Here is a 22,083-nt window from a genome sequence, read left to right as displayed (position 1 = left end):
TGTGCAAGTGGCTGGTAGCACGGACGAGTGGTCGGAGATTCACGATCGATGCATCTCCATCTCGTCCTCATCTTGGATGTCGTGGCGAGCTCCGAGGGTGCGCTCGCGGTGGCGGTTTGCTGCGCTGAGCCGTACACAAGGTGTGGCGACTAGCTTTCTCGGCTAGTGGAGGGGCGAGATGGAGATCGGTGGATGATGCAGCAGTGGTGGAGAAGGCAAAAAATGGAAGCAATTTTCCATGCTAATCATCATTTCCTTTTTTATGGAGCGTGTGTGCAGCTGGACAAACACAAGGTCTCCATGCGTTAGGCGGCGTGTGAAGAAAAAAGATAATTTTGTAAAATCATTTTAAAGAAACAAATTGTACATCTATACGTCAAGGAAACCAATTTAAAACTTCGGCATAGACATTATATTTCACATTTTGTTATTTTATATGACATCATAATAAATATACAACTGCAAATGTTTTCTTTAATGATTTTCTTTTCTGATGTGTTTTTCATTCTCGCTATGTTCAAACCCACAAACAAAATGCACCCGTGCAGATAAACGGGCGAGCCGCGGACGCTGTGCAATGTGCATGTTACCGGGATCCTGCAACGGCTGCACCACAACCACGCCACACACGTGAGCACGGGACAGGGGAAGCGAGCGATCGGCCCGGCCGCCGGTATCTACGGTATCGCGACGGAATTGTGCAGGTGGCTGGTGGCACGCACGAGTGGCCAGGGGACTCACGATCGACCCGTCTCGTCCTCGTCTTGGATGCCGTGGCGAGCTCCGAGGGCGCGCTTGTGCCCTGGCCGCGTGCTCCGTGGAAAAATATGGCGCTCGCGACAAACCTCTTCGGCGCTCTGATCTGGAGGGGGTGGGTGGAATCTGAGCCTAGCAACGGCGCCGTCCCCTGACAGCGCCGAAGGGAGATCCACGCGGGGCGCGCCGCGGGCGTTTTGGCGCTTCTCGGCGGCGCGCCCCGCGCGCGCGACGGACAGGTCACAGGCGTTTGCTCGCGCTCGGAACACTTGGCGGCAGCAGCGGGGTGCGCGGCCACCGGCCAGGTGGCCTTCACCATCAGGGACTCGGGGTCTCGGCTCGGCGCAGTAGGTGTGGGCGCCGGAGGCTAGGGAGAGAGCAGAGACCAGAGAGGTCCGGGTGCCGCTGAACCTGGACTCGGATACGGGAACTGTTCACCGTCCACTCAGTCCGTTGCTAGAAGCCTGGCTGAGTTACGCCTGTTTGGTTACCACGAGTGGATGTTTGGATCCATGAATTAATTTTTAGTTCGGAAACGTCAACTAATTATAAAACTAATTGCATAAGGCACGAATTAGTCTTTATTTATGCAATTAGTTTTATAATTAACCTATATTTAATACTACTAATTAGTATCTAAATATTTGATATGACAAGAACTAAACTTCCTCAATGCAAACACCCCCTTATTCCACCCATTTTGGCCCCTTTTAATCCCTAAAATGCCAAACAGGTGGACTAAACCCTTTAGTCCTTTAGTTCAAGCGAGGTGGACTAAAGTGGACTAAAGCCCTGGAATACCCTCCTGCCCCTCATTTATTGCCCATCCCGAACCCTCCCTCCGCCACTGCCGCCAGCCTCCCTCCCACCTGCCGCCCCCATCGCCGCCCTCCCGCCCAGCCCTCCCTCTGTGTCGAGCTCCTGTCGCAGCCCGTCGCCACCTCCTCCACGACCTCCTTCTCCCCCTGCAGTCGTACCGCCGCTACCTCCAGCTCCTCCACCCGCCAGAGGTTTGGGCTTCGCGGCTTCCGTCTTGGCTGGGGGTGTGAGCGTCGTGGCATGGCCGCTGGGTTGTGGAGCCCAATTGTCGCCAGTGCGCTGAGCCCTATGGTCAGCGCCCACGGCGTTCGGCTGCTCGGAGAGAGGTCCTTGCCGAAGATCCTCATGCATTCCTCACGTGGTGCGGGTGCAACGGCGAGGGCGGATTGGAGCCCCGCGGACTAGGCGAGGGACGCGCGAACGTACCCCGGGCACGGCGTCGGCTCCGCGCGGGTGAGGGTCGATGGCGGCCCAAGCATGGTGGCCAGAGGCCAGCGCGTGGCCCGACCCTCCCGTGCTCTCCGGGAAGGAGAAGTACATGGACGCCAGGTAGTACATCTCGGCGTCAGTGATCCGGTCGAGGTGGAGGCGTCTGGTGGAAGCGATGTGAGCTAGGCTGGAGCAGCTGGATTAGGAGGAGACCGCACTGGAGTTCCTAGATGGAGTTCCCCGTGAGGGGTATTATCGTCTTTGTTCATATAATTTAATGGACTTTAGTTCTTGAATCCAAACAGGATACGGGGCTTAGGGCCTGTTGGGGACTGCTCCGCTCCAAGTTTTGCAGTTCTGCTCCAGATTCATCTTGCCAAACACCTCTAGCTCCAACTATACCAACTCCAGAAAAAAGGTGGATCTGGAGGGCAACTCCAAGGTTTTTCTGGAGCTTCTCAAAGGGTGCTCCCGAAAAACTAGTTTCATACCTTCTCTTGGAGTTGGGTGGAAATTACCCACCAATACCACTGTTTACACGTACCGCTTTGAGGAAAAAGAAAGCAACGCCTCGCGACACGTCTCCTGTTCCGCCACCGCCCCTCCCTCGCGATGCGTCTCTCCCCCTCACGACGCCTCTTCCTCCTCCGCCGTTGCCATCTCCCCTTCCTCCGGTCGTTCCACCCGCCGACGCCCATGGCTAGGCGCGGCCTGGCTACCGGCATGCATCCCCTGGCCGCCGCTGATTTGGGCCTGGAGGATGCCCAGGCTGGAGGCGGCCGTGCCCATGCCACCACCAGCGCCCGCGTCGGTGCCTGTACGTGGACGCCGGCGCGTTCTGGGCCGGCCACGAGCCGCCGACCTGGGGCTGCGCCTGCGCCACCCACCCCTTCAACCCGGTCATTGACGAGTGCTCCACCGGCGACCTCACTAGCTTCGCCATGTTGGCCAACACCACCAACGACACCGACCTGCTGTACCCGGAGGCGTTCGCCGCCGTCGATGTGTGCGCACCCGGCCGCCTCCTGGGTGTCGCGCCCCGCAGCGGCCACCGGCGTCACAGGGTTCTCCCGGTAGGCCGGGACTAGCTCTCGCTGCCATAGCAGCTCACCGCGCAGCGCGGCTTCGGCGGCAGGTTCGCGCTATGCCTCCCGGCCTTCATGGCGTTCGGCAACACGCCGGTGTACCCGGGGACAGAGTCACGGGGCCTCGTCGAGTACACGGGCTTCATCCCATACGCGCCGCTCCTCGCGAACCTGAGGAACCCAGCGGCTACATCCCCGTCAAGGGCATCTCCATGTCCTGGCACGGCGTGGACGTGGCGGCCTCCCTACCCAGCGGTACGCTGGACCTCGACAGCTGCACCGGTCGAGGCGGCGTCGTGCTAAGCATGGTCGCTCCCTGTAGCGGCCACCGGCCAAGCTCGAGGGCGCCATGTGCATCAGGATCCTCGAGATGGGGCCGAGCGCCATGCCGGTTGATGACGAGCCGGCAGTGGTGATCGGCGGGGAGACGATGGAGGACAACCTGCTGGTGTTCGATCTGGAGAAAGGGATGCTGGGTTCAGCATGTTGTTGGACTTTCAGTTGACCAGCTCCTATAGCTCTAACCTGAGTCGCCTTTGAGCCAGTAACAGAGTGCTGCACTTATACTCCAGCAGCGCAAGCTTTGTAGGCATCTCTGTTGTTACGTGAACATTTTGCAGCAGTATCATTGTGGTCCTCAGGCACAATGCACAACAAATTTCAAGCCATCTCGCTCCATTTTCCCGTTGCCTGTGCTATACCACTATGTCTGTAGTCGGATCTTCACTTGTTAGCTCTAGATAACTGATGCTGATCAAATGCACTATAGATTTAAGATAAAACGCAGTTAACAGATACAACCAAAAAGAAATTCTATGTAATGCAACCCTCGTACGTTTAGTTTTATTGGAACGAAGATAAAGTGCTTAAACTTGTTGATTTTTCTCCCGAAAGCGACGGGTACTGTAGCGGCGTGGCAAAAAATCACCCAAGGGCAAAACAGGTACATAGCTCCCTATTTTCCTCGGAGTTAATGGAGTGGAGCTTAAAAAAGGTGGAGTTAATAAAGTGAAGCTGTTTTTTTTGAGTGGAGCAGCAGTCCCAAACAGACGTGGCAGAGTTGTAACAGCGAGCTTGGGTGCGCCGTTGACCGTCCACACGGTTTTTCTGTGAGCCCCGGATCTTCCGTGAAGTTTGTTCGCCAAGAAGTTTGTAACAGCTTACCTTAACAGAATGACGCTGGAATGGCGCCCGAAGACAAGCGTGTGGAGGATCATCTCGACTTGGGCCTTGGGTGGGTTTTTTGGTCGCAGCTAAGTAGCCCAAGGCCCCAAGCAGTCCAAAATCTTACACTGCTAGACTGGACCCAAAAGTTTAGTCCAGAAGCATTTCATACAGCCCACTAGGCCGAAAGGAAGAAATGCGCTCGGCCCACCGAAGGCGGAGCGGCGGCCCTCCACCACCACGCGCACGCCACCCCCCAACCAAGCAAACAAGCACACAGGCGAAAAAACGGAACGCGGCCGCGGCACACGCAAACGGCGAAGCATTCCTCGTCTCCACGCAGCCCAAGCTACCCCGCAATTCCCCAACCCCGAAGGAAGCGACGCCCGAGCACGACCGGACCGCACCGCCCCCTCTCACGGAGCCGAACCGTCTAGAAGCGTCGCCGCCGTCCCCGCCCGCCCGCCACCCCGCCGGCCCGCTCGCGCCGTCGCACGCTGCCCTAGGGTTCCGCGGGGCGGGGGATCGCCGGAGATGGACTGGAGCGCGGTGACGGCGGAGGACTTGGTGGACGCGCTGCGGGAGGTGGACTGGTCCACGCCGCCGCGGCCCGTGCCGGAGTTCTTCTCCCGCTTCACCGTCCCCCGCTCCTACTCCAAGTGGACCAGCCGCCTCAAGTGCAACCTCTACTAGTACGATCCGCCTCATCCCCTAACCCCTCACCATTTAGATGCATAGTGTTTACTTTTCCGTGCCTCGCGCATCCACGATTTGTCCGGGACTCGCGTACTGGGTTGAATTTGAAGGTTTAGTCAGGAATTTATGTTTGTGGGCCAGGTTTTGCCTGCTTGCGCTAGGATTTGCGGGCTTCTAGAGTGAATTTTTGCTGGATCAGGCGTTTTCCTTTTTTCTGGAATGTGTAGATTAGGGTGTGCGTGCACGCTCGAGCTTGTGCTCCTTTGATAGCTCCAGCCTGCAGGACATGTTGTTTGTACTGCTAATGCAGATAAATCGGGTGCAGATCCCCTTGATTTAACTAGCGAATTCCACTGTCCAATCTCAGCCCTTGTTTTATGCCCATGGCTCACATACTGGCAGAAGATGTCAAGGCTAAGAAAATGTATGCTGCTCATAGGAGTGCATTATATTTTTTATAGTTCTGGCAAGTTAGGTCCCAATTAAGGAGTTACATAAGAGGAAACTGTGTCTGGCCGTGCGTTAGCCCTTTTAAAACTTTGATGAATTGATAGTATGGTGATACAGATCATCAGAGCAGCCCTCTGTATTGATCTCTGCAGGCTCAGCTTGTTTACCGGCTTACATATGCTGGATTAGGATCTGTTCAATGATGGGGATAAGCTCAGTTCTTCCAGATTTTCATTTACCTATATGAAGTGGCTTACTCTGTGGTGGAGAAATGTGTGTATGTGCATATGATCGTGTACACCAGTGTTAGAAGCTTAGAGCTTTAATTTTGTGTAGGAACCCATGAATTTATAAGAAAAGCACGATAGACATGACTTTCTTTGTTTTCTTTTATTAACTTTAGATATGTCCAGCTCAGAGAGGTGTAAAGTGCAATAGCCAACTTGTTGGACAGGCATACAGACATATGGTTTATATTGTTTTGTGTTTCTTCTTGGATTAACTTCTTAATTTTTCGATTTGCAGCTACAGGACAAACTATTTCATCTTGATCATGTTCATCCTTGGTAAGGAAAATGATATACAAGCTTTCTTTTAGTCCTATTTATAGGCTGATATTGACATGTGCTACCATGGGTATACGTAGGGATGGGCTTCCTTTGGAAGCCGGTTGCAATCCTTGCAGCTTTTATGACTGGACTCAGTATCGCATTTCTTAATGACAGGTAAGCAAATACTTATAGCTACAACCATTCCTATGCTTGTACTTGTAATTTGGTTCTCTTTATAGTTTTTCAATTGTTCAGTCACACAGGTAAATAGTTCTTTTACTCTGAACTGAAAATAAGTTGTGCCATTCATACTTCTTTAATTAAAAACTTTCTACTGTAAGCTTCAGTAGTGTCTAGCTATCAGTTTTTCATTTCTATTGTAAACTTCAGTAGTGTCTAGCTATCAGTTTTTCATTTCTACTGTAAACTTCAGTAGTGTCTAGCTAGCAGTTTTTCATCTTTGGATCAATGAAATGCTGTTCATTTTGAGGCTGCTATTTGGTGTTAGCCCTATCTTGCAATTTATATAATAAACTGGACATTTGGCATTCTATTCGTTTGACAGATAACCTCATTTTGTGCAAGGTAACAGTGGAACATTGACGATTTGCAGTTTTCTACTTCAGTTGATGCTCTAGTCAAGAGTTCTTTTTTGTTATTTTTTAAGCCGTAGGTTCAGGTGAATATGAGAGAGCACAATACTGTTTCCAAAAGCCTCACAAATTATTAAAGATTGCATGAAAATACCAATGTAGAATTCAAAGATATTGATACTGCACACATGTTTTCATATTTGATTGTGCTAGACAAGGCCCCAAATTATAAGTTATCTGTGGATATACTGCGTGGGCCTCTTGAACCTGATCCCCCCCTTTTTTTTTGGGGGGGGGGGTGTTCATCTTTGAGGGGTGTTCATATTTGAGGATTCATGTAAGTTTGATTCTGTGTGCAGCAATTTGTTGCATTAGAATATTATACCTTTGTTCTTGTTCCTTGATTCAGTCTAACCTACCAAAAGACCAGATACTATGATAATTTTGACTTTCTGGTGACGATTGAAATATTGGAAGTGAAGACAAACAATTGTATATTCAACTGTTAAGTTCTCATTTGATGTATTTATCTCGGTCTATTGGATTGGAACTATGAAAAGATCAATAATATATCTACATTTCGCATTGCTGTTAAGAATGATGTGTCCTAGCTTATCCACAATGTAACCAACATTAGAACAGTTATTATTTACCTTGAGTTTATTTGCGATTCATGGTTCTCAAATTTTGTGCCAAGAAATCATCTTTTTTTGTGATTATTATAAACTGACTATTATGTTTGATATTTCAGTTTTGCAGTCACTTTCAATGAGAAAGTCACAAGGACCGTGAGACAATTTTCACCACATTTAGCTGCAAAGATGAGGCCACCGATAACGTGGGTATCTTAGTTTCTGATATTTCTTTTTCTTGTATGTTTTATTGTGGGTAAATACAATGTGATGCTAATATCATTTTTAACGACATATTCAGCCCTGTTCTTCGTGGTCGACCAAGCTCGAAGAGATCGATTCATATTTGTGGGCGACCTAGATGGGTGTTTGTCCTGTTCTTTTCTGCAGGTATGCTAAAACTGGACTTTGTAAAATGCTATATTTCACCATAATCTTCAAAACTGACACCACCTGTTTTCTTGGTTGCAGTTAGCTGTATACTCTGGTTGACCTCATGCAGTCTTCTCACAGTCCTCTGGGCACTTCTCATTGCTCTATTCGGTATGTCCAGTGCATGGTTTTGAAATCCATTGTATCACGTGCAATGCCCTTAATTATGATCTTTTTTTGTTGTGCAGCAACGGTGCTTCATGCAAGCTTCAGAACACCTAATTTGAAAGCACGTCTGAATACATTCAGAGAGGAATTCCGGGCTGTTTGGAGGAATTACAGTGAGCTTTAAGATCTCCTTTGTTTCTCATGTAAGTACCTCTTTCACTGTCTAGGTCCTCATTCTATCTGTACATGTATTTGCTACTCCCTCCGTTTCAAATCATAGGTCGTTTTGGCTTTTCTAAGTTCATAGATATTATTTTGCATCTAGACATACACTATATCTAGATGCATCTGAAAAACTATGTACCTAAAAAAGCCAAAACGACCTACAATTCGGGACGGAGGGAGTACATCATTTGTTTCCATGGCATGTCATTTCAGTATGTTCATATCAGCCTGCACATGCCATACATTGTTGATTCATGTATTTTTCAATGCAGTTCATGTGGTAAGAAAAGGTGTCTCGCGCTGAAACATCCATGCTATTTGTGTGCTGTGCTGGGAGATCTAGATGAAGGCCGCTGCACATTACTACGTGGATTACTTGCTCTTTTGGGAGGTGGATTTGGGTCGGGTTGATTCAGTGGGCAATGCTATGCCTTGCATACGACCTGACTTCTCCCTAACTGAGCATCGGAGAAAGGACAGCATGTAAAGGATGTAAAAAAGTACCCTGATCTCAATCAAACCATATGTTGTTTGTTGAAATGACTAGTTTGTGTTACATTCTTTTTTGGATCATCATATGTTTGGTGACTATAATCTCGTTTGAGCATTTGTTTTAAGGAAGTTGATTTAGAGTGAATCGATTAAGATCTTGCGGATTATCTAACTTCCAGCTGTTCACTCATCAAGTATTCATGATCTGAGAACCTTTGCTTTGGGGCAGCGCATGGAAGCACATTGGTAGACTAAGGGCATGTTTTCATCTTCGGTTTGTAAAAATTTGGATTGTTGATTGTAAAATCCGTAGGTCCAAAAGCTACTAGCTGTTTTGCATCTTTGGATTGCGGTTTTTCTCTCTTATACGTTGATCCATCTTTCCTCCCACCCCTCGCCCTCTCCCTCATTCTCCTCATGTGGGGAGAAGATACTGCTGCTCTCCTGTATTGGCTTGGCATAATCCAAGCGCAAAAATAGAAGCCCCACGATTTGCTTTTTTCCTCCATTTCCCTTCCGTCCTTACATTCACAATCCAAAGCAGAAACAAACACACCATAAAACTCGATTTATAATAACAAAAGTAAAACACGATGAGATAGTTTTATTCTTTCCACCGGATAAATATTAGGAACCTTGTCCTTTAAAAAGATTTTGCCATCTGGAGACAATCTGAACTAGCCTTATATTCTACGCAATCATAGAGAATGGGTAGTTACAAAATGGCAGGCAGCTAAATGTATCATTGAGCAGGAACAAAATCTCAAATGAAGGCAATCTACAGCAATGAACTTTTACTCGCCATTGCTCTGTTCAAGCAAAGATTCTCACTGGCAGACCACTGGAATTGGCAGTCTAATCATGTGGCAAAGCTTCTGTCGCCAGCATCCCCCAACCCTGGAACTATAAAACTGTGGGCACAAAACAACAAAGGAAGTCGTTACTCGTTAATCACCAGAAGCAAGGGCCTTTGTGCAGCAATAACAAGCACCAATTCGAACTCCATGAGTTTGCAACTAGCTGATAAAAGTTTAGAATAATACCCTTTCTCATTTACTTCTGGATCAATTATTCCTGTGTACACATGGAGCCTGGAATGGAAGAAAATTGTAAGTACTGCATGCCAGATGAACTTGTTATAACACATAAGATCATTTGTCCTTACCCAGGGAACTTGTTATTGAGCTTTTGCAGCGCAGGAGGTGCTGCAACAGCAGATACCTGAATTGGGGGAATGATAGTGTTAGAGGTTGGTAAAATGGTTAAGTAACAGAAGCATATGGAAGTTTGACCAACTTACAACTTTAATCTGCTTGCTGGTAACTCCACGTTCGATTAACAAGTCAATAGCAGCAACAATCGTCCCACCTAAAGAAATAAACCAAACGTACTTTATGATGCTTAGAGATTTACATCATGCCATGCCATGCTGGTTACATGGACCAACAGTCTACAATTTGTATTTCCACCTTTCATATCTATAAAAAAAAAGCACAAATCATCATTTGTCACAACTTCATTACTCATTAGTACCACATTGTCCAACTGCTAGCAACAGTTTTTCACTTTTTTCGTGCATCCTGATTAGGTACGGAACTACCTTTTATTTTTCCTTTTGGGAAATTGGTATGTTCAAATTAAGAACCTTAGGCAGAACACAAGTTGTTTATGTAGAGCTAAGGGCTTACCAGTGGCCAGCATTGGGTCAACAACTAGCACACGAGTCCCCTCTGGAATCTTGTCTGGCAGGCTGGATTGAAAATGAAAAAAGTAGTTATTGGGGTACTCTAACTGTGTAGGCATTTAAGGTCTTTGGCAGTGCTGGTAGAAAGAACAAATCAGCATAATAAGGAAGTGACGTGACATTAGCTAACACAAAGCATAGTACTTGCTATAACAAATAACTAGTACATATTATAATAGTATCGAGATAGCAAATGACCTTTTTTTTGTTAACATTTACATTCTGTACTAACACTACTATGTTGCAAAAGGAGAAAATAAGGGATTTCATATTCGAGAAAAAAGCGGGGTTCACTTGCATAATCAAAAAATATAAAACTGCATTTGAAAAATCGGTATGCTTAGTAGTCTAATAGGGTCTTGTGACCCAAAAGCAACAACCAAAGCAAATGCTTAAACTAAAGCATGGGGCAACCCAATTACTCCCTCCGGGTAAAAACAAACTTGACGCTTTTAAATTTTAAAGGTTTCAAGGTGCAACTTGGACCACTATTTTTTATTATAACAGTTTAAAATAATTAGATAAGACCCTAGTCAAAGAGTCAAACATTGGTGATCAAAGGGAGAACAATATGGTGCATGAGAACATAAAGTAGAGCTTGCAGGATGAAGGAAACATACTTGTTCAGATATATTGAAGGTTCAAGTGTTTCTTCATCTCTACGAAGGCCTTCATGTTTCAATGAAATGGATCAGATAAGAATAAGAGCTCAAGTTTTCAGGATGAGTATTGGTTTGTTAAGTAATTGACACACACCAACTAAAGTTTACAGAATATGCTGATAACTCTCATAAGCTTCTTAGTTTACTTAATATTTTTTCACACATGCATTATTGGCAAGCAGAATACTACAGTGGTGGTTAAGTACAGTAAAGATAGTCACCATATTTCCAACTTTATGCATCTGATGCGCAAACATGCATGCATCAAATCTAGAATCTCAAGCATTGGTATTAGTACACAGGGAAACAAAATAAATCATCTTGGAATGCTGGAATCTGGGTCATGAAGCTTAATTAGCAATATATGAGCATAAAAGGCTTATTAGTTTTTCCTTTTTTTAAAAAAAGAACAGAATTTGACTCTAACTTGCTTAGACATAAAGAGACAAAACATCGTCTAAGCAACTTACCAAGGTGATAGGTCTTGGTGGCTGGCAGAACTGATGAAGCTTGTTCAGCTAGTGCAAGACCAGCTCTCAGTATTGGAATAACCTGTTAGACATGCTAATAGAAAGACTAAATATAATCGCAGACACTACAGATGTCATGTACAATATCCAGTGTTATGAAACAGACTTACCAGAACAGGCTCTCTTGGATCAATAAATTCAACACTAGCTACAGCTACAGGTGTTTCAATCTCTCCTGTGATTGTAGGCTGCAAGGGTTCAAAATGATTTATCATGATTTCTGATGTACAATCGACAATGGTGCGTTGATTGATGTGTCTGAGAATAGCTGAAATCCACACATGTTTTTGTGGACCAACACAATGTTCCTGATAGAAAGATAAGGGAGCAGGTCCATGGCTTGGTGGTAGTGGGGGTGGGGGTGGTTTCCATAATAAAATACAATACAAAGCTATCTTTTTGAAAAAAAAAATACATGTGAAAATTGTGGCAGTGAAACATTTAAACAATGTAGTGAGTTTTGATTCAGATGTTACTGGCATTCAACATTATTACATACAAATATCATTATCCATATGATGCCAAAACTTCGCTTTACATTGATTTAACTAACACAATTCAATTCAACTTTAAAGCATTACAGATGCAAGAAGAATAACAGATGATGCTCATCCATGCAAAAGATTTCAACTCACCAACCAATCTCTGGATGCTTCATATATGAGCAGCCGACCAAGCTCGGACATAGCACTCTCTATCACAACAATGAAGAACTGCTCAGTGAAATCCTATCATATTGCTTTGTTAGTAGTTACAAGAACTAGCTCAGTTTATAGCTGGGTGAATTCGTTTATTTGTCTCTTGGTTCACCAACAGCAAAAAAAAACCAACCCAGGTCAAACAAAATTTCCTCATGCAACTAATTCCACCGACTGGTTGGGTTCAGTTACTACTATTATCCAGTTTATACTAAGGCATTCAGAAGCACACTCACTGAAGATGGCGCAGGGTGTCTGCTCATTGCGCAGAACGGAGACCCAATGCTTTATCAGCGGGTGCGGCGGGACGAACACCTGCGAAAACAGACACGTCACGCCCCACGCCACACGAGAAAACCACCCAAGTGCACAGGCACGTGCCCAATAGATAACAAAAGCCAACGAACAGATGGAGGCAGAGTCAGATCCGCACCAGCATCTGTCCGCCGGATGTGGGCGATCTCGTGCTCGTAGCGTCGGGGCCGGCCGCCCTTGCCGCCGTCGGAGGCAGGCTCGGCACGCGCACGGGCAGCGGGGCCGGGGCTGTGAGGCGTGCGGAATTGAGGAGCACGCGGGAGGGGAGGAAGCAGCGGGAGGCCGGAGGGAGGTGCTGACGCGCGCACGAGCGGAGGTGGAGGGGCGCCGACGCGGCCGTGGCCGTGGTGGGCGAAGGCATCGCGAGGGCGGGGCGGGTGTGCGGATGGCGAGCGAAAGCGAGAGCAGTGAGGACTGAGGAAGGGGACGAGGTGGGATACGGTGGGGTCACCGCGCCGTTATGCGCACAGTACACTTGACGCATCTTCGAGGTGCCGTGGCGGTGGCGTGCGTGCCTGTGTTTTCTCTGAGGTTTTACTGAAGACTCGTTAGTTTATCGCAAATTTAGGGGGTGTTTGTTTGCTCAGTCCCTCCTAAAATTCCTGTTACATTAAATATACTAATTAGAAGTATTAAATATAGACTAATTACAAGATCAATTGTAAAGATGGAAACTAATTTATGAGATGAATCTATTAAACCTAATAAGTCCATGATTTGATAATGTGATGCTAAAAAAATATGTGCTAATAATGGATTAATTATGATTAATAGATTTGTCTCGTGAATTAGCTTCCATGTAATTAGTTTTTATAATTAGCTCATATTTAGTCCTCCTAATTAACCTCTAAATATTCGATGTGACATGAATTTTAGTCCGGACTAAAGATCAAACACGCCTTTAGCCGACTCCTTTTTGCAAACATGAATTAGAGTTGGTTTCGTTTCGTAAGTCTACCGTTCTACATCTAATCTAATCACAAACTAATCTGCTATAGGATTTTGTTGAAAAAAGTGTCATTAGTTTGCACCCTACTAAACTAGACTACAATGTCTGCTCCCTACAAGAAAACCTCTGTCCTAAAAGGCATCTAAATATTTAAAATTCTAGATGAAAATAAAAGAATTATCTAAGAGATTAACATATCTTCTTTATTTTTAGTGATATTTCATCACCCATATACGTAGATAATCACCGGCGACCTAAGTTTTAACTTTTTTATGTCGGAGCTTTCATGGCACATTAAAAACCTTTCGTAGCCATATTTATCGCAGTGAACGTTTTTTTGGAACCATCGCAGCGAACATGGAAAGAGTCATTCCAATGCTTGGTGGGCCTCTTGCTAGTTGGGCCGATGTCGCGGTTTTACCTTAGCCTACTGACCTCCTTCGTTCCGAAGCAACACCGAGCACGAGGGCGTTCGACGACGACTTCCCCTCTTCCACGGCAGAGTCCTTTTGTTCCCTTTCCCCTCTCCCCCAACCCGACACCCCCGATCCCCATCCCGTCTCCGGCGAACTCGCGCCGCACGGCCATGCGCAGCTGCTGATAGAGAGGGAGCGAGCGCGACGACGCCACCGGCCATGGACGAGGGCTACGCCAACCTCCCCACCAGCCACCTCCTCGGCTCCGTCCCCGTACCGATTCAATCCCTGCTCGCTTATCGGCGTTTCTCGTTTCGGCAGGGCTAGTCGTTGATCTGGGGTGGTTTGTTTCCGCAGGCTGTGACGCAAGACGACAGGAAGCCCGTTGCCCCCGCCGCCCAAGGTTGTGGCCTGGCGTGGCGTGAATTTGTGCGCGCATGTGTTGCGGCTGTTGTGATTTCCGCTGATAGTGTTTTCGGTTGCAGATGCAGGTGCCACCTCGCGGTTGCAGGAGTTCCCGCCCGCTCCTGGTGGTAATGGAGGAGGGTATCGCCCACCAGGTGCCCCAGGTAATTAACCTCGCTGTTAACTGTGACCACGTTCTGAAATTTGTTCGAGTTTCAAATCGGCCTATCTATGGATGCACAACCACACACGGTGTCTGATTTGTGTCTCTAGATTACTGGGAACATTGTGGTGCTAGTGAGTTGAGATTGAAATGTTGAAGTGGGAACAGTGGATTTAGGAGTATTTAAGAAGAATTTTTTTTATGTGCTTCACTTAGTAGCACCATTATCTCACACGTCACAAATTTTGAATGATACATGAATTTCCTATCAGATGTGGCAACATTATTTCTGTCCTGAAGTGGGAACAGTAGATTTAGGAGTATTTAAGAAGAATTTTTTTTATGTGCTTCACTTAGTAGCACCATTATCTCACACGTCACAAATTTTGAATGATACATGAATTTCCTATCAGATGTGGCAACATTATTTCTGTCCTGCTTTGTTTTCGGTGCCATGTCAAAGGATTCTGTAGCTGTAGCCAAATACCTCGCGCTGTAAATCCTGTAGATGCTGGTTCAGTATCTGAGAACAACTTTTACTTGAGCATCATAACTGTTGAGTGAAACACAATAACAGGGTTCTTGCACATTGATGAAACAGTGCTTCCCATTGCTTGTGCCTAGTACATGTTTGTATATTTTTAGTTTTGGAGACGATCATAACATGCTTCTAACCATCTCAACTTGAAGCAAAGCACCAGTGTTCTGTTTTGTTACTTTAAATTTTGATCCCTGGCACTGTTTTGTTTTATGAGTATAAGTGAAGGGATTTGTGTAATGCTAGATATCAGATAGAATTCTGGCTTTATTTTGTACATGCATTGTTCTGTGCTGAAGTCTCTCTTTACTTTTGCAGATGGAGATGTAGAAAACCAAGCCAATTGGAAAGGATACTTCAATGTTGCATCTTATGCTCCATACTTCAATGTTGATACTGATGTTGTAGTTGACAGGCTCATCAGTTCAGTTTATCCAATGGATGGTTTTTACAGGAAGATTGATGCTAATCCTGACATGTAAGTTTCTCCTATTCCTGACGTACTCAATCTGCCTCAGCCCTTTCTAAAAATACTTGCTCTTAGTTGCCTTTTTGTTGTTTCGATGTCATAATTTCTAGTGGATGATTTTATGCAACAGTCTAATATGCAAATATGTGACCAAGAATGGGTGACAAATGATAGTTCTCATTATACTCAGCACCGACAATGTGTTAAGATATGCTGTAAGTCATATAGGATGCATATCAAGAGCTGTGTTTTAACACGTCAATGCTGTATTGTTGATATAATAGCATGAGATGGCAATTCGGATAGGATAATTGCAGAATTCCTGCGAGAGGATACAGAAATATAGTTTAAAAGCACCATCTTATGGATCGTAGCAGAGGGTGTTTATTTTGTTACGAGAATAGTTTGAGGAGAACTGGACAATTCAGTATGTTGAAGGGAGTTTGATCCAAATTTGTGCATACTTGAGCTACTAGCTATTATCATCTAACTAAATTATTTTGTAATTTTTTTAATTTTTTTGTACTTTAATCATTTGGATTTCTGTATTCTGCATTTGTGTTACGAATCGTTCTAATTTCTGCAGGTATGGGCCTTTATGGATCACGACTACTCTGATATTCATGCTAGCTGCATTTGGTAACTTTGCCACTTATCTGATGCAAAAGAAAAAGGATCTGGACATATGGTTTGATGTTGGTTATTTCAATTGGGCAGCATCAGTCATGTATGGTTATGTTATCGTTGTGCCCGCAGTGTTCTTTTTCCTGTTTCAGTACTTTGGATCACGCCCAAGTCTTGTTCGATTTTGGTGTATGTGGGGCTATTCTCTGTTTGTTTTCATACCTGCATCTGTAAGTATTCTGATTCCATCCATATTTGATTTCTTATATCACTGGCAAGAATATGCAATTTTTACCATTTTGTACATACGTAGGAATTTAGTTCTCTTTGCTACAATTATATATAATTGTGCTTACAAGATTATCTTAGTGTAAAAAGAATCCATGTTGTTTTAATGGTTCTGAGCATCAAAACTCACTTTTATTCTTCTGAATGAAGGGGGGCCATTATGTTTAATATAAATTGCCCTCCTATTTTGTTTGTTTCAGGTACTTTTGCTCATTCCTGTGGAATTTCTTCGGTGGGTCATCATAGCTCTTGCTGGCGGTGTGTCATCTTGGTTCATTGCTTTAAACTTGAAGGAATGCACAGAAGGAGCTGATCTGATGGTTTTGATAGCTAGTGCAGCAGTGCTGCAGTTTGCTCTGGCACTGTTCATCAAAGTTTTCTTTTTTGCCTGAGGTTTTCTTTATGATTTTGCAAAGGTTGGCCTCTTTTCTTATTACACCCCTGTATTCTCCATCCATGAGGTAGCTTATTTGAGGCTTGTGATTCTGACTTATGTTGATTTTGGCAGGTGACTTGATGCGCTCTTTGTCCATGGCTTGTTTTGGCAAACATCTTATGAAAGGGCAAGGCGGACAAGTTTTACTCAACAACTTGACATACATATTGACCCTAGATTGTTATAAGCCTTAGGCATTGTCCAATTGGCAAGTTCCCTCTGTCGTGCTCGTGTAGTGAACAGATTTTTACTGCGTGCCATACAGATTTTACTGAGTCTGGCAGCTAAATTTGCACCTGCAAGTATTCCCACGTTGCTCAGTGAGAAGGTGCACAGTTTTGCACTTCTGCTTTGTACAATTATTTCTTGTGCACCGGGATTTCGTGGTTTTAAGTGTAATATTTGTGTGCCTGTACATCCCATGCCGTTTTCTAACATCCAACTGTCATGATTATTTGACATTAACTAATTACGTTAGATGTTTCCTGTGCAAAAGCTGAAAAGCTGGATGTGGTATTTATTTTCTAGCTTGACAAAAGTATAGTTGAAACAATCACCCAAAAACGTCATAACGTGAGCAATAGGTAAATACAGCAACAGAACTTCCCGGTGGCCAGGTTCCTACGATCAACGCTGACCCAGCTCAGGAAGGGAAGCCAGCTTGCTGTTGCGGACCTCGGTGGCAGTCATTTGAGTCATGCTTTGCCGTCCCAGCTTTTCTGCAGACTGCAGTCATATTTTGTTGTCCTTCCTCTCCAAAAAAACAAATAAACAACCAAACAATTTTTTTTGCTGTCCCCGCTTTTATCTGGTCATGGGGCTTAAGTCTGAGATCTTGAATGTGACTTCTTCAGACCACGATGGCCAAATTATGAAGAAAAAAGGCACATGTTACTATGTTAACCCCATGATAAACACGGCTAAATGATACTAGGCACCCAAAAGACCTTTTACTGGCCATACAGAGTGATGTTGCAGGCAACAACAAAGGATGTGCCTGCAGGAGTTCACATTTTTCAGGTATACTATGAGCATTGGATCTCACTAGCTTGTGTTCGGAATTGTTTCCTGTATAAGTTGAATTAGCTATCCTGCCCACAAGTCCGTTCTATACAACCACACGGACGTGTGAATGGCAATTTTCACTAGGATTGGACCCTAACAAATTTGACATGGATGAAACCTTTGGAATTCAAGGAAGATTCCAAATACATAATCTAGTTAATCTAAACAAAACCTCATAGGCCATAGCAAAGCAGCAAAGGACACCATTACACCAAATACGCAAATGGTGTTCCTATGCAGTGTATCACCTCACCTCATTCTAATCTCAGACATACCCATGCCACTGAAAAAGGGCCTCAAGAACTGATGAAAGGAAACTTGTCCAAAACTGTTTAAAAATAAGGAACTGCTGCTGCACTTCGTTTAACGTTTCATCAAACCCTTAAGTTTTCTCAGCCAAGCCAAGTACTCATGGCACTCTTTGTTTATCATGTATGCATGCAAGAAGTTGGTAACGTCTGAAGAAATGGCTCTACTTTTCAAGTAGGAATATAATGCTTGCTGAAATTCCTCAGGAAGATTACTGCAGAAGAATGTAAGACCATGGTCAGTAAGACTACGCAAATCACAGCAAAACAAATACAAGCATCAATGCTCACCTTATCTTAGCTTCAACATCAGATGAATCAACAGACTCATCCCTAGGTCCAAAGGCCAAACTATCAATGGCGAGTTCATCAGGGTAAGATCTACAACTGATCTCCAGCCAAGCTGCTCCTTTGTGAATTTTCACCACCAGCGGGATATAGTACTGATTTGCAGCAGCATTGCTGGCATGACCCTGGCGGTTGGCATCTTCAACCTGGTCCTCTTGCTCACCATTCTGCTCCACACTATCCGCAGGGCTGGGCAAGAACACCTCCACTTCAATTCGCTCCTTCTGATCTCTCCTGGTGAGAGTTATCCTATTAGTACCCTCCTTGTCCTGGATCTCAAAAGGGAACTCTTCCCCAAATTCCTTCGCCTTGTAGAACAAAATCAAACATTACATCCCAAGAAAACAAAGATGGTACGCTTTAATGACAATTCTAATCCTATCTGACACATTTTGCCGTATGGATTTTACACATGACCATCAATTCTAATCCCATATGAGACATTTTGCCATATGCAATTTTCAAACATGAACGAAACTTCTCACAATCGCATCTTCAAAATATGGAAAAATTTGCTGCTGGAGTTTTTCTTGGGTTGTCATTTGTGTATCCGACCACTAACTGTGAGGAAGGAGCATAAAGAACGAGGAACTAAAGAATGGTAGGTTAGCATACCCAGTCGCGTTTCCTGCAGTCTTGCTGAGCGCAGGAGATCTCATAGTTTATGACCCGGAGGAGCTGGGCGTCGGCGACGGCGCTCAGCTGTGGGGCGGAGAGGGAAGAGAGAAGAGCGGAGCACTCGGCGCGGTGGGGATGGGGCTGGCGAGGATGGACACGCCAACCGCTCCTGGCAGCGAGGAGACCGCGTGCCGCCGCCGCCCAGGGAGCGCGGCGGAGGGCGGAGGAGATGGCCATCGCCGGGGTTCTGCGAGGCCGCGAGGGTTCTCTTCCTTTTTCCCAAGGCTGGGTCACTAGCAGTTGCCTTGTTGGGCCGTCCGTTGTACTCGGCCGGCCCGACTGAGAGCTGTTTGGATCATAAATTAATTTTTAATTTTTAGTTCGGGTCACCTCAAATCAATTAGAAGAGGATTAAATGTGAGTTAATTATAAAACTAATTGCACTAATTCGCGAGATGAATCTATTAAGCCTAATTAATCCATGATTAGCACATATTTACTGTAGCACAGCATGAGCTAATCACGGACTAATTAGTATCAATAGTTTCGTCTCACGAATTAGTCATGATTTATACAATTAGTTTACAATTAGCTTATGTTTGCATATTCTAAATAATATCAAAATATTGGATTAAACTTTTTAGCTGCGAAGCTCCGGACGGGCTGAACATACACGATTCTATTCATGTCGCAAATGCTGTCACATTCTAGGCGGAAACCGATAGATTTATACGATACTTTTCCACGATGGTATTCATTTTTGCGTTCAGAAACTATTGGCATTCATTTTGTTCGTATAAATTCGAATATTCTTGAATACGAATACAAAGCATGGCTCCAATTCGTTCTAAAAATAATCCTTCTGGACAAACCTACCGCCATGGCAGGGCACGACAGTGGTAGACGTCATCAAAAGGCTACTCTAGGAATTTATTCGAGTCGGAGCTCATCGGTGCAGAGGCCGTTGTCAACGCAAGTACTTGTCGAGCACAAACAAGCGAGGGACTGACCTGGGGGCTGCGACTTGTGTGCTGTGATGTGAGCGAACACCCCGTCTCCAACCACCCCGATTCGATCCTTGTTTGTTCTATCCGTATCTCCACCGAAAATGACACTTCGTTTTCCACATATCTCTTCAAGGACGAGGAGTATCATGATATGATCGAACAATGGATCCTTGCTTACCAAATGATGTTGATAGGGAAGACAATGAAATGGCGTTTCGTTTGTTTTTTTTTTTTGACGGTCACCGGGGGATCCCACCTGAATTTCATTAAGGGCTTTTAGCAAGCCAAAAGTCATTTACATCAGGAGGGTTCAGCATTTTTGAAATAGGGAGGTTTTAAGGGCGTTTCGTTTGTTCAGTTTAACGAATCAATTTGTGCAGCGAAATTGCGTACATTATTGAAGAGGTTCTAGCATTCTAACGTAGCACAACCTAAAGAAATAAATATTTTCATATGACATGCCTCTTTATAGTACCAGGACTAGACAGTGGATAATGCTCTAGATAAGGTTATGGTGTAGCTAATGAAGCGTCTGCGTGAATCAGCTGTACAGAGAAATCTTCATAAACAATCACCTTTCGGTCTCAATGTGACAAATTATTTACAAATAGTCTTCCACTATAACACATTGTAGTGCTACAATGAACTCAAACTATATTCACAAGGAAGTCGGAGCACAGCCATATGTTTATAGTCTCGGAGCACAAAGATTACAAAAGAACAGCAATAGAGGGGCCATTATTCTCAGGATTTCCCCATACGAAGCCGAGCATTCTCAAGTTTCAACTGCTCAAGAAAAGCATTTCAAGAAATCAGAATGGTCCTCACACTCAGCTCTTCCATCATCCTCCTCCACTTCACCATCCCAAAGATCCTCCAAGGAATTGTAACCGCTCTGTGGGTGGATTACGAATTCGACTTTCAGCAGCCTAACCTGCATGTTACAAACCAAAAGAAATCTCAGATAGCAGAAATAATGGAAATGTAAATAAAGGAGATCATCGTTGGTTACATTTCTCCATGAAAAGATTGATGCAAACCTAGTTTCGAAATATGCATATTTTTTGCTACAAGATAATTGAGGTAACAAACATAGAGTCAACAGGAAAGGCTAGGCAATAATACTTGCCTGCTTGATTCCAGAGAACTTTGCCATCAAATCTTCAGGAATAGACCAATCAAATATGTCAAAGTTCTCCTTGATCCTTGTTTCGTCGGCACTCTTGGGAAGTACACTCTGGCCCATTTGAAGCCCCCAGCGTAGAGCAATCTGGGCAGGCGTTTTCTGCAACTTCTCAGCAACAGAGATGACAACGGGGTTGCTAAGGACGCTTGGCCCACAGTATCCAGGTGATCCAGGTGAACCCAAGGGTGAATATGCCTGTGACAACAGAACCAGAGGTTTATAAACAGAATCTTAGCCGGTGAAAACTGAAACAAGTGCTGGAATATTGCTATGTCCTATGTGCTGTCAAGCTTACAGAAAGATGGATGCCCGTTGACTGGCATAGCTTACGGAGCTTGGCTTGCTGCCAAACTGGATGGCACTCAACTTCGTTGACTGCTGGAGGCACTCGTGCAACAGCAAGCAAATCCTCCACCTTCTTACAAGAAAAGTTACTCACACCTATCGCACGAGCTTTGCCTGAGTCATATAACTTCTCCATCGCTCCCCATGTAGCAGGGATATCAGTACGGATAAGATTGTCCGGGATAAACATACTTCCTTTTTTTATACGGATTGGACCATGGATCTGTAAAATAAGGTCATCAAAACACCCAAGTCATGTAAAAAATAGCATAAATACAAAGCAGTAAATTGTGCTGGGTGATTTGTTCACGTAGTCTAACTGGGAGTTATATTGTGGAATCTTGATTGTCTTTAATATTCTGAAGTAAACAACAGTCCTGGTTATACTCTTTGGTACCACAAAGCTTGATTAGAGGGGGAACGATAAGAATTCAAGCTGAACACATCCCATCGTGGAAAGAAACTTGTTGCAGATCTATGCAAAAACTAACACAAAAGAAGTTCATATTGGATTTTGTTGGTGGTGGTGGTGGGGGG

At 44.9% G+C, this 22,083-nt stretch overlaps 5 protein-coding genes and 1 pseudogene across 8 annotated transcripts in view; 3 read left to right on the top strand and 3 right to left on the bottom strand.

Annotated features, from left to right (window-relative positions):
• The first annotated feature begins 2,038 nt into the window (after positions 1–2,038).
• Positions 2,039–3,505, top strand: LOC101780924 (annotated as a pseudogene).
• A 1,037-nt stretch (positions 3,506–4,542) lies between these two features.
• On the top strand, positions 4,543–8,604 carry LOC101764698 (PRA1 family protein A1). The gene is made up of 8 exons (XM_004961828.3): positions 4,543–4,945; positions 5,925–5,965; positions 6,046–6,124; positions 7,295–7,381; positions 7,477–7,565; positions 7,647–7,718; positions 7,796–7,918; positions 8,213–8,604. Exons 1-7 carry the CDS (start codon positions 4,788–4,790, stop codon positions 7,897–7,899), a joined length of 630 nt encoding a protein of 209 aa, XP_004961885.1. The 5' UTR covers positions 4,543–4,787; the 3' UTR covers positions 7,900–7,918; positions 8,213–8,604.
• A 377-nt stretch (positions 8,605–8,981) lies between these two features.
• LOC101764295 (uracil phosphoribosyltransferase) lies at positions 8,982–12,849 on the bottom strand. The gene is made up of 11 exons (XM_004961827.4): positions 12,500–12,849; positions 12,303–12,381; positions 12,004–12,062; positions 11,479–11,556; positions 11,309–11,390; positions 10,797–10,845; positions 10,121–10,182; positions 9,733–9,800; positions 9,598–9,653; positions 9,476–9,523; positions 8,982–9,343 (listed from the first exon to the last, which is right to left on the bottom strand). Exons 1-11 carry the CDS (start codon positions 12,740–12,742, stop codon positions 9,292–9,294), a joined length of 876 nt encoding a protein of 291 aa, XP_004961884.2. The 5' UTR covers positions 12,743–12,849; the 3' UTR covers positions 8,982–9,291.
• Positions 12,850–13,782: 933 nt separating this feature from the next.
• On the top strand, positions 13,783–17,148 carry LOC101763892 (protein YIPF1 homolog). The gene is made up of 7 exons (XM_004961826.2): positions 13,783–14,019; positions 14,104–14,149; positions 14,232–14,315; positions 15,171–15,330; positions 15,908–16,175; positions 16,434–16,649; positions 16,742–17,148. Exons 1-6 carry the CDS (start codon positions 13,966–13,968, stop codon positions 16,623–16,625), a joined length of 804 nt encoding a protein of 267 aa, XP_004961883.1. The 5' UTR covers positions 13,783–13,965; the 3' UTR covers positions 16,626–16,649; positions 16,742–17,148.
• Positions 17,149–17,798: 650 nt separating this feature from the next.
• Positions 17,799–19,291, bottom strand: LOC101763485 (uncharacterized protein At2g39795, mitochondrial). The gene is made up of 3 exons (XM_004961825.3): positions 19,006–19,291; positions 18,334–18,698; positions 17,799–18,257 (listed from the first exon to the last, which is right to left on the bottom strand). The coding sequence occupies exons 1-3, from the start codon at positions 19,243–19,245 to the stop codon at positions 18,098–18,100; spliced, it is 765 nt and encodes a 254-aa protein (XP_004961882.1). The 5' UTR covers positions 19,246–19,291; the 3' UTR covers positions 17,799–18,097.
• Positions 19,292–20,552: 1,261 nt separating this feature from the next.
• The window catches only part of LOC101762547 (aldo-keto reductase family 4 member C10), a 4,393-nt gene continuing 2,862 nt past the window's right edge, over positions 20,553–22,083 (bottom strand). For all 4 annotated transcript variants that reach the window (XM_004961822.3, XM_004961823.3, XM_022825030.1 and 1 more), the window contains exons 6-8: positions 21,497–21,769; positions 21,145–21,396; positions 20,553–20,949 (exon numbers count right to left, since the gene is read on the bottom strand). In XM_004961822.3, the coding sequence (XP_004961879.1) occupies positions 20,806–20,949; positions 21,145–21,396; positions 21,497–21,769 (669 nt within the window). In that variant the 3' untranslated portion in view covers positions 20,553–20,805. The remainder of the gene's footprint in view (positions 20,950–21,144; positions 21,397–21,496; positions 21,770–22,083) is intronic.

Source organism: Setaria italica, chromosome III, assembly GCF_000263155.2.
Source record: "Setaria italica strain Yugu1 chromosome III, Setaria_italica_v2.0, whole genome shotgun sequence".
Lineage (NCBI taxonomy): Eukaryota > Viridiplantae > Streptophyta > Magnoliopsida > Poales > Poaceae > Setaria > Setaria italica.
The sequence above is the reverse complement of the archived record's forward strand: the minus strand, read 5'-3'. Positions and strand labels throughout refer to the sequence as shown.